The sequence below is a fragment of the Aotus nancymaae genome, unplaced genomic scaffold (assembly GCF_030222135.1).
Source record: "Aotus nancymaae isolate 86718 unplaced genomic scaffold, 86718_ANA_hifiasm-v0.15.2.pri h1tg000002l, whole genome shotgun sequence".
NCBI lineage: Eukaryota > Metazoa > Chordata > Mammalia > Primates > Aotidae > Aotus > Aotus nancymaae.
In genome coordinates, this window is record NW_026988413.1 from 57,278,006 (window position 1) to 57,293,492 (window position 15,487).

The 15,487-nt window shown below is 37.0% G+C and overlaps 1 protein-coding gene across 6 annotated transcripts in view; it reads right to left on the reverse strand.

Moving 5' to 3' along the window:
• Positions 1-15,487, reverse strand: part of MAGI2 (membrane associated guanylate kinase, WW and PDZ domain containing 2) — a 1,459,815-nt gene that overhangs the window by 1,017,822 nt on the left and 426,506 nt on the right. For all 6 annotated transcript variants that reach the window (XM_064374940.1, XM_021667866.2, XM_064374946.1 and 3 more), the window contains exon 2: positions 905-1,021. In XM_064374940.1, the coding sequence (XP_064231010.1) occupies positions 905-1,021 (117 nt within the window). The remainder of the gene's footprint in view (positions 1-904; positions 1,022-15,487) is intronic.

The following is a 15,487-nucleotide window of genomic DNA, read 5'->3' on the forward strand; positions in this document are numbered from 1 at the left end:
CTTTCACTTAAAGTAGCCAAGTTTTTCTTTATTTAATATTATTCTTCCAGGACCCATAGCTTTGTGTTTATTCAGAGCAGAACTAAAAGAAAAGAAACTCATAACATCCACAGATCAGAATTTCTAGAGAGAGTGGAAAGTCTCTGAAGTGCATAGAATCTACCTTGAATAAAATGGATTTTTTTTATATCAATCCAGGATCTAGAGCCTAAGTTTAAAAGTCTTTGATTTGTCCTAAAGTTAATGGGGGACTCTCAAGTGAACTGAGACAGGCACTAAGAAGTTGATTTGTGAATTTTATCATTTTACCAATTCCTCTGTTTTGGAAGGATAATCAGAAATGATTGTTTGTGGATATCTGTAGGTTACATGTAAGAAATTTACCCCAACATGCTTTCTAAGCATCATTGCTTTCTAAGACTTGCAGAACACTTAGCTTTACTTTCCAATGTGCACTCTTCTTTTTACTTGTGAGATTCCCATGTTGCAAACCAGAGATGAGGTTGGGAGTTACAGTGCAGATTCCATTCACAGAACAGCTGTTTCAACTAATAAACTAAATTTGCATTCTCCTATCTCCCTATGTAGTTCTACCTCCATCATAATTCATTTGGAATCACCAACAGTCTGGACTAGAATCAATATTTCTCAATACTAACTTCAGCAGCATAAGTTAGATTTTCTAGTGAAAATCACAAGTCTTTTCTGGCTACAACTTCATCATAAACCATACTAGTGCGGTTATAAGCATTTGCACTTAAAATTGCCACATCTCAAATAAGTTTTCTGGTCCAAAAGTCCACCATAAAAAATAAGTGCAATTTCACTTTCTTTTAATCAACAAATATAGAGCTAAACATCTACCTCTTAACATAAAAATATTAACACTGCCCATTGTACTCACATGGCACCGTGCGGAGGTAGAGGTTGTCACGAATGATTTGCTGAAGCTCGTGGTCCACAGAACCCTTTTGAAATCGTAAGTTGAGGTAGTGACGAAGGTCTTTATCAACAATTCCTCCTAAAATAAAAAAGTTTTATCAGTAAGGAACGTTGGGAAATATGTTAAGCATGTAACTTGATTCTGTCCTCCATATACTCAGGAACCCATTTAAAAGATGCATTATTTCAAAGTGTTCTTTTGATCTTCTGAAACATTTACTGCCATAATAATAATGGAGATAACATTTACTGAGATAATAATTGCCTGCCAAGTTCAATGCTTTGCATGTATTCCTTAATTTATCCTTCATTTAGAATGTAGCCTATATCATGATAAAAGATAACGTTACTCCTGACTCATACTGAAATATTATAGTATTTCTCATTGCATGGGTAAAAAGACCATTTACTCATTTATTCATTGCTTCCCATTCCATCCTACCCCAACTCCTGGAAACCACCTTCTGTCTATATATTTGACTACTCTAGGTACCTCATATAAGTAGAATCTATCATATTTGCCCTGTTGTGACTGGCTTATTTCACTTAGCTTAATGTCTTAGAAGTTTGAAAAGATTTTTAAGTTAATTAAAGTTGCTCTAGATTTAGTTAAGCAGGATGGTATAAAAAGTTAAAGAAGAAAACCTACATAAATATTAATGATTTTACTCCCTTTACACAATAAATAAGAGTAATTTCTCTGTTTTGTATTATATGTACGAATGTTTTCTAACAAGAGACAAGGTTTGAAAGAATGCAGGATTTTTTTTTCCTTTTTCCAATACAAACAACTTTGAGTCCGTTTGCCCTTATAATCTAATAAAAAAATAAAACAGGCTATAGTTAAAAAACCAATAATGTAGAGACATCAAATACTAACTCAATATTTAAAGATGACTGTGTTAGCATACAGATTTATCTTAAAACCTTTCCTATTTCCATACTGGAAAAAGTTGTTTATAAATCAAAATACTAGTAAAAATATAAGTAAGAATTCCTGAAACTCTTATTATTTCAATCAAACATACTAGGACAATTGAGCCACGACAAAAAAAGACAGAGGAAATAGGAAATCTGTAATAATTATAAAAATTATGTTCTCTTCAAATCCTTTTGAATCTCAGAATTAGAATTCACAAATGTATTGGCACTACCACGATCACACAAACTTGCATTATGTAGGTGTGCACATGTGCAAAACAAACACCTTTTATACAGGCAGTAGCTAATAGACTTATATAGTGTAACATTTCTGACATTTTCAAAATCCATCATTTCAGTGCCTCCCATTCTGCAGGTATAGTCTCAATAAGATGCCACTTTTAACTGCAAGACGACATTTTTAACCGAATTAATTCTCAAAATTCTTATCTTCAAGATGTTGTTTCTTTCATATTTGAGCAAATGCTCTCTTAATCTATTTTTCCATCCAATATAATGTGATGGGGAAATCAAATGACATACAAAGAAAACATTTTTTGTTGGGTGTACATAAATATTACATCCAGAATGACTGACCATATAATTTGCCAAATTCAAAACCATTTTCTCAGCCAGTCAGAAATAAAAGTCATTTCAAACTGCCATTACACACAATTCTAACAATTACCTATTATTTACATCTCCAAATGTCCCATGTTTCCATGTGTCTTGGACTTGCTGGCTCCACACTGAAGTAGTTAATAGTCTAGAAATCCTGAAATTCTCTTTTTCTTCTTTTTTTTTTTCAGACAGAAATACTTGCTTACCCTTGCTAATTTATCACACCTACTGAGTAAGCATCACGCCTGTGGCTGTTCACAATTGTCATTTCTGCCAGATTCTAAGGCTACAGGTCCTTTGGCAACTGCACCCCCTCTTCCTTCTCCTTTTCTTTCAATCTAATATGTGGGACATACCAAGTGATGAGATGCCTTCTGGCAGCCTAAGAAAATGCCAACTATAGAACAACAGATGCAGTCTCTTCATTAAGGTAAGTCAGAATCACTCACCTAATGTAACATGGATAAGTTCACATTTTGTAGTTCAGGATGATTCTTATCCCTAAAAATATATTATCAGTTTAAACCTTTTTTTTCTTTACTACAAATATACTGAATTACATTTCTTGAAAGTTTATCTACTTAAGAAAACAACAAAAAAGTCGACATATTCATTTCAATGACTGTATCTTTTTTTCCATAGAAGGACCTGTTGAAGCTTTTAAGAAATTTCCTTCACTAATTAAAATGAGTTGTCATAAATTATAACAAAATTCCACGTACAATACCCTTTGTTTTGGAAGGATTTCTCTTGCCTCCTATTTCTCAAATGCTTTATCATCCTTTACCATTTATCATAGCATCTTTCAAGTCAGGCAATTTTATTAATCCATTATTCTTATAGCAAACTCTGCTAGTTGCTTACCCAGTATTCTTTCTATTATTCTTTTCCTTTAAAAGAGCTCTGATTTAGTTTTGAGCAGAAACATGCTGGGCCTCAGGACATGGATCACAGTGGTCTGAAAAGTCATTCAATCATTCCCCACTTTCCTAACTGCCCTTGCAGCTTCTACCAGTAGATTCTGGCCATTGACACCTAGCACAGAAGGAAATGGACATGATACCTGTGATGTAGCAGCCATATTCTGACCATGAAGTGAAATGACAGGTACAAGGAAAAATTCAACATGCTCAGGATACTGGAGTAGAGGTTAGAAACAGCCTGCATCCCACGTGGCTTTACTAAGCAGCTAAAAACAATGTCAGTAACTACATAGCTTAAGATTTCTTGTTATATGAGAAGAAGTAAACACTCATTTAAGTTAGCTATTATGGTTGAGTATTCCTTTAAAACTAATATAGTTGAACCACTGTACATAATCTTAAAACACACATATACATACACACAAATATATAAATGTTACACACATATGTATATATACATGTATATTTTGTGTGTATGTATATATACACATATATGCATGTGTATAATACATGTGTGTATATGCACAGTATATGTGTATTATGATATATAACACATTTTTGCATATGTACAGTATGTGTATATATACAAGTGTTATAAGTATTACATGCATATATAATGTATGTTTATGTATGTATGTATATGTGTGTATATACATACACACATACATAGATATAAAGGCATATTTATCCTTAATTAGAAATTTCAATTAGAGAGGAATTAAACAACAGACACTGGGCAATGATGTCCTGAAAATTAGAGTCTGATTCTCAAGATGATCTGATTTCAGTTTTATAAGTTAGCATTTTAAGGCAACTAAAAAATAGAGTTCCAAATAGTGTACAATAAATGTTATCTATTGTCAAAATAAATAAGTAATTTGCTATCTTATTTACCATAGTTATAATTTTTTTATTTCACTTTTAGTGTTTGTAGAGTTTCTGTTCTATCATTTGTTACTTATTCCTAGATTTGGTAGCTCATAGGATGCACACATCAATCATTTTGTTGAGCAGAGCCCTGTCAACATCAATGTCTCGTTGCATGCTTTAGCCATTTGTACTTTTCCTTCAAAAAATTCAGTGGCTCTTACTTGCTATTATATTTGAATAACTATTGACTTATTTAGTTATGTGAAAAGGTTTTCATTTTCTTTATTTTAAAAAATAAGACTTTATACAAGTATTAAATGCCTTCTCAAATCACACTTTTAGTAAATGAGAGAGCTGGAAAGGATTTGAAGCCTACAATTCCAAAAACATGTACCTAATTTTCACGCTCTACAGTCTGAAGACCAAACCTTTTAGTACAAAGCAGTCAAGTCATTCCTCAACAGGACCGCAATCAAGCTTTTGAACTTAACATCAGAATATAACTTAAGAAGAACCTTTTAAAATAGAGTTCAGCTCCAACTCTTCCTATTGCAAACAAGGAAAGTGAAGCTCACGCAAAAAGTATGGTACTGGGTGGGAAGTGAGGGAAGTAATGAGGAGCAACACCTATGGTCTATTTCAGGACCAAACACCAAGTGCCAACATTCCGAACTGGTGTGTGCATTTCTAAGGTTTCCATCATTTTCAGAAATGCCCTCGGTAGATATCAACTGCTTTGTCCTTTCTGAGACTTGAATTCCTAGACTGAGGAAACGAAGGAAGAAGTTGCTGCTTGGATTAGATGGACAGAATCTCCTTGGCATATTTCTTAAGGCAATTTGTTAGCTCCAGCTGTGTAGCAAAAGCCACTCTTTCAAAATTTGAGGGAGAAACATACTAGGGTCTATAATGCTTGGGCCAAGGGTCTGGTTGCTAGTAGTCCCTTCAAGCAAAGTAGAGACATCCCTCACTCAGACATGACCATCAGCTCAACCTTCCCCTCCTCCTGAGTCAACTGCTCCTGGAATGAACATGTACCTTATAAATTTTTTCAGTGTAAACTGGAGAAAGCAGTTCACTAATTGGGATAGTAAGGGGTTAAGTACAGAGGGGAAAGATGGGGGTGATGACCAGGGTTTGGCTCATTTTGATGTCATCTAGTCATCCTGTGCTTCAGTCAAAGCAAGCTACATTAATGTTCTAATCATCTTATTTATTTTTGTTTGTTTTTCAATCACACTCCACAAAATACTGTGGTGAATATTTAATTTAGTTTGTTTGTACTTAAAGTTTTGCATTCAACTTTACTCTTTATCTTGTACCACCTTCTTTTGGTAGAAGCACCTTTTAAAATTTTTATTTATTTATTTATTGAGTGGCTTTATCATTCTGTACATGTGGTAGGTCTTTATGCTAAGCTACTCTGCCCTTGCAATCAAAATGTTTCTCCAGGACATTTTGGCTATAGAAGCAGAGTGCCCAAAGAATGCAAATGCAACTGCTTTCATCTTCAAAGTGGCACTCTGAAGAAATTAGCCATAACTTCTCCCTCTTGGACAAGCAGAATTATCCTGTTCTTGTCTTTTTCTGGCCAGCTTCTCCAACTTTCCCTTTGTTGTTTGTGATTAATAAAACTTTATGGATAAGAATGCCTTCTCTTTGCTACTATCTATGGAATTTCTATCCATCCTTCAGCTTAAAATCATTCTCTAGTTGGTCTTCCTGTGATCTTTGAGCCAGAAGTCTTCTCTCTACTCTGAGTTTCTGTATCTTGCTCATCTCTCTTTAGTACTTTGCACATTATTACAGGCCAAATAGTAATTTGTGGACCTGTTTTATATTTTTTACTATGGTGTAAGCTCCCCAGGAGAGAGTGTTTCCTATTCATTTACATCTTCTCCTCTCATACCTTCTCCTACCTCTAAAGCAATGTCTTGTAAACATGCAAGGCCATGAAGTGTATACTAAATAAATAAATCACAAATGTTCTAGTAGACAGAACACTAGGTTTTCAATCAGGAAACTGAGTTTCAGTTACCATTGCAACACTTGTTCTTTAAGTAGTCTTTCACAAATCATTTCTGGATCTCATTTTTCTCATCTATAAAAGGTAGGTGGCTTATTCTTTTAAAGCTGCTGTAACAAAATACCATAGATTGGTGGTTTCAACAACTAATATTAATTTTTCACATTTCTGGAAGCAGAAAGTCCAAGATTAAACCAACAGATCTGGTGGCTGGTTAGGGTACTCTTCTTGGTTTGCAAATGGCCATCTTCTCAAATCCACATGTAGCCAAGAAAAAAATAATTTATCTCCTATTTATTTTTATGAGGGCACCAATCCCATTCATGAGGGTTCTATCCTCATAATCTACCTCCCAAATGCCTCCCCCCAACCTTCTAATATAATCACTACGGGGGTTAAGATATCAACATATGAGTTTTGGACAAACATTCAGTCCATAACAATGGGTGTAGGCCCAAATAACGTCTTCTCTAGATGTTAACTTTATGATTCCCTGTAAAATATTTACTAAGTGAATCTTATAGTTTGGGATTGCTCTTGCTAACCAGACAACCAAATTAATTTATATTTACTTATAGTTTATAAATTAGCTATAGTCCATAAGAAATAAAACCATGAATATTCACCTTTTGATATTGTTTTCTAGTTACACAATTGTCCAGGAATCTTACATCATTAGTAGACAGCTGACTTCAGATCTTGTCTCCATTAAATAAGTAGGAAAGTAGCTAAGCAAAGCAGTCTGTGAGGAATTAGAAGAAAAGTAAATCTATCCATATGCTTTAAGATATTTTCATGAGTAACTGCAAATGTATCTTATGTTAATTTATTGGATGGTGGATAAGTTGAGGAATAGACAGGAAAGTATTATAGGGCTATGTCGTTAAGTTCCTTTTTCAAAAATAGTTTCTGCTTGGCTCACCTCAAAAATGAAGAAATAAATCACAGGAAAGTTGATTGATTCTGCTAAGAGCCACAGACACAAAACAGGTGACAGACATATCTAATCTAGTCTGCCAGAACAGGCTCCATTCCCTTTTTAGGTAGAAAATTGTGTCTTTGATTTCTGATGATCTAGAGGCCCATCTCATTTTCAAGTGATCAGAGTACTACACAAAATCACTGGGTGAATTTGATCTAGACTAGACAGTCTATAAATTATGAGTCAGTGAAATTCCTCTTCCCTTAATAATTCCCAATGCGTCTATTTTAAATAGGAATACACATACCAGACCCATAAAACTCATTGAAGATGCTCTGGTTTGTTAGTTTTTCATAGCTGAAAATTTTTATTTATATGACAATTTGTATACCTTCTATATTTTATCATAATATTAGAATAGTCAATCTTTTAAATCATGTTTTAATATCTGTGCTGTTTCTTCAAAATCTTAACGGTATGGCATATTTTGTCTAAGAAATGCAATAATAAGAAAGAGAACAAATTATACTAAACATTTGCTGATCATGAGAAGATTCAAAACTAGAAAGAATAATTGCTATTTCAGAGAAAATGACAGAGATAAATGTAAATGGTTTATAATATTCACCAGCTTTATTGAAAATAGCTTTTTAAAAATGATTTCCTTTCCCCTGCTATTGTACAGATGTGTTATTATTATTGAGTTTCATTTACATTGTTAGTCTTGGTCTCAAACTAAACATTAGAGTTGTTCCTATAGTTATGATATTTCCTCCCACTGAGAAGAGAAAATGAGTTCTCAGTATATGTGAGGCTTCATAGTAGGTACCTGAAATTTTGTCATCTGAAAATATGAATGATGATCCCAGACTTGAAAACAATTTCAAGTGTATCAAAATTTTTAATATCAACATGGCTAATTCAGCCCGATAATAGGGTATATCCAATTAATTTCTTTGATTACCTAACTCTTACAAATTAGATGTTCTTTATACAAATCAGGAAGTCAGAACAAATTCAGCATAATGAAAGGAAAAATATATATGAGAAAAAAGGGACATAATAATCTAACTTAAATCCAACCATTTTTTAACCAGAGATATACCACTCTAAATTTAAAAGGGAAAAAAAATTTATTAGAATAGTGACAAATGAATTGAAAATTATTGAAGGTTAATAAACCTCATAGGTATAAGGCTTCTTCATAAAAGATTTACTAAAATTATTAAAATGAAGAAAAGTCACTATTGTCCAAAATATCTAGATAATTTAGCAAGCAAAAATTTTCCTCTTAGAGTCTCAGTTTATTGCCTCTTTAACTTTATCCCAAAGTTTCAGTATAAAGATTTTTAAATGTAATGATAAAAATATCACAATTGTTTTTGTTCTTGGTAAGTCCAATTTAAGAATGCATCCACATTAATAAAAAAGCAAAAGAAAATGCTCATACTTTGTTATGCTTGAAATATCTTCAGTCATAAAACTAAAAGTGAACTTGTAAATGTTATTTAAACCATGAATATTTAAGTTTATTCCATTTTATATTAGCAAGCTCTATCCCCCAGTCAATTGAAAAAACATTTGGCATTATTTTGTGTTCTGAGAACTATAAAGCCAGGTCAGGCCAGGCATATGGTGGCTCATGCTTGTAATCCCAGAACTTTGGGAGGCTGAGGTGGGAGGATTACTTGAGGACAGGAGTTCTGGATCAGCCTGGGCAACATAGTAAGACCCCATCTCTTCAAAAATGAAAAAAAATGTTTTTAAATTCTTAAAAGCCAGATTAGTCCTCCATTTTTTATTTCTAACCTGCTACAACTTAAAAACTCTCCAATGATCTGGTATAATACATGATTCACTCCAAATGGCTTTATCCTAAAAAGTATCATGGCATGGACCACTTTGCCCAAACCAACAAAAAAGAAATTCCAGCTTTATTTTTGATTGCATTTTACAAAGACAACACAAAGAAATTCCCTCGAAAATCTCATTCCAAACAACAGACTAATATATCCTCCATAGTCTATGTCGTGATGGATTAGTACTAATGAAGTTGTAACAATTATAGGCTCATGATTTGAACTGCTACAACACTGACTTCAAATGAGGAATATGTCCCAAAGGTTTGTTTTGGAATGCAGAATGGTTTTTAGTGTAGAAAGATGTTGTATATTATAACTACGTCCTTGGCCCACCTGTCTTTTCATTCATTAGGCACCTGAAGTACACTATTGATGGTACGTTGGAAACATTTTTGTTATACAGGTGTAGCATCCCCATGAGAGATGGGGACATTGGGAAGACTGGCACACTCCTAGCAGATCTTCAGAGGGAAGATCCATTGAAAATGGAGAGGGAAGACACAAATGCTGGGCCAAAGGGGCAGGAAGCAGGGAACCCTACACAGAGCTATTATGCACTGGAAGTTATTACAAGCTCCCAGTGACTCCTGGGGAAGGGGTGGGTTGAGCAGGCAAGGAGCAACCCATTCTCCACAGGGGCCCCTGGAATCCTGCCATCAGGAGACTACATGACCTCCACAGACAATTTAGCTGGCAGCAAGAGCTGCTTAGAGAAGTAGTATGGGCAGAACTCCAGCCAGTGTGGAACCCAGAGGGTTTGGTGTGGGAGCATCTGGAGTGGAGCACTACTAGGGGCACCCATCCCCCAGAGCTGCCTTGTACCCATAGGACACTTTAGGCCTAAGGAAACTATTGAACCTGCACAGTGAAGGGTGGTATTGCTCATGAGGCTGGGCCAGTCCGACCTGAGCACTTTTGGTCTGCTGGCCTCTCCTGTGATCTCAGCTAGGCCTGCCTGCATTGGAGCCTATGAAGCCCAGGTTGTGTTTGAGCATGCATCATAGCTCCTGCCCTGGCACACTATACTTGACCAGTAGAGAGCTCCAGTAGAGTGCTCCAATAGAGCGTACCTGCAGACATGCAGCTGCCCACCCATGTCCTTCTCCTACCACAGTCTCCCCTGAGTTGCTTGGCTGGCATGCACTTGTCCACAACCACCCACTATTTGCTTTGCTGGTGCATATAAGCTTGGATAGACCTTGCCTTCCCTTCCCTGCCAGATACACATGTACCCTGTCATGACACAGTTGCCAGTGTAAGTGAATCCCAACCCTCCAACATGCCCCCAGCAGTGCTGCCATTGCTGTTGAAGCATTGGCTAGCATGGAAACTGGAGACTGTCAGCCCACATCCACCTGCACCACACCCCTATGCCAGTATTGTCACTGGTATGGAACTACACAAGTAGACCAAATGATCTGCCCCCAACCCCAGCAGCAGCTGCCACCTATATTAATGCGTGAACACAGGGCACACACCGTCCCATGCCTCCAGTGTCACATCCCCATGCTAACATCCTTGCCCATTCAAATTTATACACGGACACTGGCAAGGCCCCTTGCATCTCCACACAGTGCTGTCATGCCAACACTGCTGCTGCAAGTGTGCCACAAAGCACCTGTGCCCATCAGCACTCAGCCATAGCTGATAAGCGTACAACCCACAGCACTGCTGCTGCTGCTGGCACATACAAATGAGGACCAATCCTGCTTCCACTGCCCTATGAAGAGCTGAGGCTGGTACCACCCATCAGAGTGTTCTAACCAGCTATCTGGAAACAATTCAGGCCTCTCCAGTGAGTCAGGTTCCTAACCTCCAGGGGTGACAGAATAAAGCCAGGGTCCATACTGGTCCCCTAGAGTTAAAGCACACAGTTCAGGAGTTATGAGCTGAGCCTTGGCCCTCTAAAATCCTTTAAAACTAAACCAGTCAACTGAACCCAGCTTATACCATAATCAACCCCCCAAGGACATCAAATAGGCTAGAAGGAAAAAAAAATCCACAGGTCATCAACTTCAAAGACTGAAGCAACATCAGCCCAGAAAGATGAGAAAGAACCAGCACAAGAACCCCGGCAACTCAAGCCAGAGTGGCTTCTTACCTCCTAATGATCATACTAGTTCCCCAGCAACAGTTCCTACCTGGGCTGAGATGGCTGAAATGATAGAAATATAATTCGGAATATAGATAGGAATGAAGATTACTGACATACAGAAGAAAGTCAAAACCCAAATCAAGGAATCCAAGGTTTACAATAAAATGATACAGGAGCTGATAGACAAAATGGCCATTATAAGAACTGATCTAATAGAGCTGAAAAACATGCTAGAGGAATTTAATAATGCAAGCACAAGTATTAACAACAGAAGTGACCAAGCTGAGGAAAAAAATTCACAGCTTGAAGACTGGCTCTCCAAAATAACTCTAAGAAAAATTTTAAAAAAACAAGAGGAGAATAAATAAAACATCTGAGAAAGATGGGATTCTGGAAAGAGACCCAGTCTACAACTCACTGGCATGCCTGAGAGACAGGGAAAGAAACCAAGCAACTTGGAAAACATATTTCAGAATATCATCCATAAAAATTTCCCCAACCTTGCTAGAGAGGTCAACATATAAATTCAGAAAATTTAGAGAACCCCTGAAAATACTACACAAGATTCTCCAAGGTCATAATGAAGAAATCTTTAAGGTGGCTAGAAAGAAGGGTCAGCTTCCCTACAAAGGGAACCCCATCAGGATTGGGGGCTTGTATTCAGCATTCTTAAAGAAAAGAATTTTCAACCAAGAATTTCATATAGGGCCAAAATTAGCTTTCTAAGCAAAGGAGAAATAAAATTATTTTCAGACAAGCAAATGCTAAGGGAATTCTTTACTACCGGACCTGACTTACAAAAGATCCTGAAGGGAGTGGTAGATATGGAAAGGTCAGATTGTTACCAACCACTACAAAAACACCTTTAAGTATATAGACCAGTGACACTCTAAAGCAACCACACAAGCAAGTCTGCATAATAACAAGCTAACAACATGATGACAGGATCAAATCCACACATATCAATACTAACCTTGAATATAAATAGGCCAAATGTCCCAATTAAAAGACATAGAGTGGCAAGTTGAATAAAGAAGCAAAAGCCTACAGTAGACAGTCATCAAAAGACCCATCTCACATGCAGTGACAGCCATAGGCTCAAAGTAAAGGTACGGAGAACAATCTACAAAGCAAACAGAAAACAGAAAAGAGCAGAGGTTGCTATTCTAATTTCAGACAAAACAGACTTTAAATTAACAAACATTAAAAAAAGCAAAGAAGGGCATTACATAAAGGTAAAGTGCTCAATTCAACAAGAAGACTTAATTATCCTAAATACATATACACACAGCACAAGAGCAGCCAGATATATAAAGTTATTAGAGACCTACAAAGAGACATAGATAATCACACAATAAAAATAGAAGACTGTATCACTCAACCAAAAGTATTAGATAGATCACTGAGGCAGAAAACCAACGAAGATATTCAGGACCTTAACCGAAAACTTGAAGAAATGGACCTAAGAGACATCTACAGAACTCTCCACTCCAAACAACAATGTATATTCTTTTCATCTGCACATGACATATACTTAACCCAAAACTATACAGACCACACTTTTGGACCATGGTATGGTTTGGCTCTATGTTCCCACTGAAATCTCACCTTAAGTTGTAACAATCCCCACATGACAAGGGTGGGACTGGGTGGATATAACTGAATCATGGGGGCAGTTTTCCCCATGTTGTTCTTGTGATACTGAGTGAATTCTTATGAAATCTAGTGGTTTTATAAGGGGTTTCCTCATTTGTTCAGCACTCATTCTGTATCCTGCCTCCCTGTAAAAAGGTGCCTTCCACCAAGATTGTAAGTTTCCTGAAGTCTCCCCAGCCATGTGGTACTGTGAGTCAACTAAACCTCTTTTGTTTATCAATTACCCAGTCTTGGATATTTCTTTTTTTTTTCTTTTTCTTTTATTTATTTATTTATTTATTTATTTGAGGTGGAGTCTTGCTCTGTCACCCAGGCTGGAGTACAGTGGCATGATCTCAGCTTACTGCAGACTCTGCCTCCTGGGTCCAAACAGTTCTCCTGCCTCAGCCTCCCAAGTAGCAGGGATTACAAGCATGCAATACTATGCCTGGCTAATTTTTATATTTTTAGTAGAAATGGGGTTTTGCCATGTTGGCCAGGCTGGTCTTGAACTTCTGAACTCAGGTGATCCACCTGCCTTGGTTCCCATAGTTCTGGGATTACAGGTGTGAGCCACTGTGCCTGACCTAGTCTTGGATATGTCTTCATAGCAGCATGAGAACAGACTAATACAGTAAAATTGGTACTAGGAGTTGGGTGCTGCTGTAAAGATAACTAAAAATGTGGAAGGAACTTTGGAACTGGGTAACAGGCAGAGGTTGGAACAGTTTGGAGAGCTCAGAGGAAAACAGAAAGAGGTGGGCATGTTTGTAACTCCCTAGAGACTTGCAATGGCTTTGACCAAAATGCTGACAGTGATATGGACACTAAAGTTCAGGCTGAGGTAGTTTCAGCTGGAGATGAGGAACTTGTTGGGAACGGGCATGAAGGTGACTCTTCATATGCTCTATCAAAGATATTGGAGGCATTTTGTCCCTGCCTTAGAGATCTTTGAAACTTTGAACTTGAGAGAGATGATTTAGGGTATCTGGTGGAAGAAATTTCTAAGCAGAAGCATTCAACATGTGACTTGGGTGCCCTTAAAAGCATTCAGTTTTATGTATTTAAAAAAATATCGTTTGGAATTGGAATTTATGTTTAAAATGGAAGCAGAGCATAAAAGTTCAGAAAATTTGCAGCCAAAGTGTTAGAAATAAAAACCCCATTTTCTAAGGAGAAATTCAAGTCCGCTGAAGAAATCTGCATAAGAAATGAAGAGCCAAATGTTAATTGCCAAGACAATGGGAAAAATGTCTCCAGGGCCTGTCAGAGGTCTTCACTGCAGTCCCTTCCATCACATACTCAGAGGCCTAGGAGGAAAAATGATTTCATTGACTGGTTCCAGGACCTTGCTGCTTTGTGCAGTCTTGGGACATGGTGCCCTACATGCCAGCTGCTTCAGCTCCAGCTGTGGATGAAAGAAGCAAAGGTAGAGCTTGGCCCATTGCTACACAGGGTGCACGCCCCAAGCTTTGTCAGGTTTCACGTGGTGTTGGGCCTGCAGGTGTACAGAAGTCAAGAATTGAGGTTGCAGAACATCCACCTAGATTTCAGAGGATGTATCGAAACACCTGGATGTCCATACCTGAAGTCTATCAATGAAAATTTCCTAAAAATTCACTTTTAGACATCTGAGGCTACATCGCCTCTATTAAGAAAGACTGAGCCAGATGTGAAAAAAAGTAGATAACACACAATTAATCAAATATATTCTCCATTGCCCCCTGTTCCCTGATTACATGCAAAGTTGTCCATAATCTTTAAAGCTACTAAAGGATATTTGGAGGGTGAAGTCTTAAACAACTTTGGCTCATCCCTTCAATTACTTGCAAGGAATGCCTACTGAAAATATGTCTTTGATGTAACTTTCACTTTTACCGAAATATTATTATTTGTACTTAAGAACAATAACTTTTTATAAAAAATGTCATGTGGAAGCAATAGTGTGGACACACAACTCATGGATTGGGGGAAAATATTTATAAGCCATCTATCTTATAAGGTGTTAATATGCAAAATATATAAGAAACTCAAACAACTCAATAGCAAGAAAGCAAATAACCCAATTAGAAAATGGACAAGAGGCCAGGAGTCATGGCTGACACCTGTAATCCAAGCACTTTGGGAGGCTGAGATAAGCAGATTGCCTGAAATCAGGAGTTCAAGAGCAGCCTGGCCAACATGGCAAAACCCCATCTCTATTAAAAATACAAAAAATTAGCCCAGCACAGTGGCGCATGCCTGTAGTCCCAGCTTTTCGGGGCCTAAGGCATGAGAATTGCTTGAGCCCTGGAAGACAGAGGTTGCAGTAAGCCAAGATCACGTCACTGCACTCCAGCCTGGGAGACAGAGCAAGACTGCCTCTGAAAAAAGAAAAAAGAAAAAAAAATAGAGAGGAGAACTGAATAGACATTTCTTAAAATAAGACATACAAATGGCCAAAAGATATGTTTAAAAAAATGCTCAACTCACTAATCATTAGAGAAATGCAAATTAAAACCACAATGAGATATCACTTCACATCTGTCAGGATGGCTATTAGCAAAAAGACGAAAGAATAAGTGTTGGTGGGGATGTGGCAAAAAGAGAATCTTTGTACATTGTTGGCAGAAATGCAAATTAGCACAGCTGTTATGGAAAACTGTATGGAGTTTCTTAAAAAATAGAATT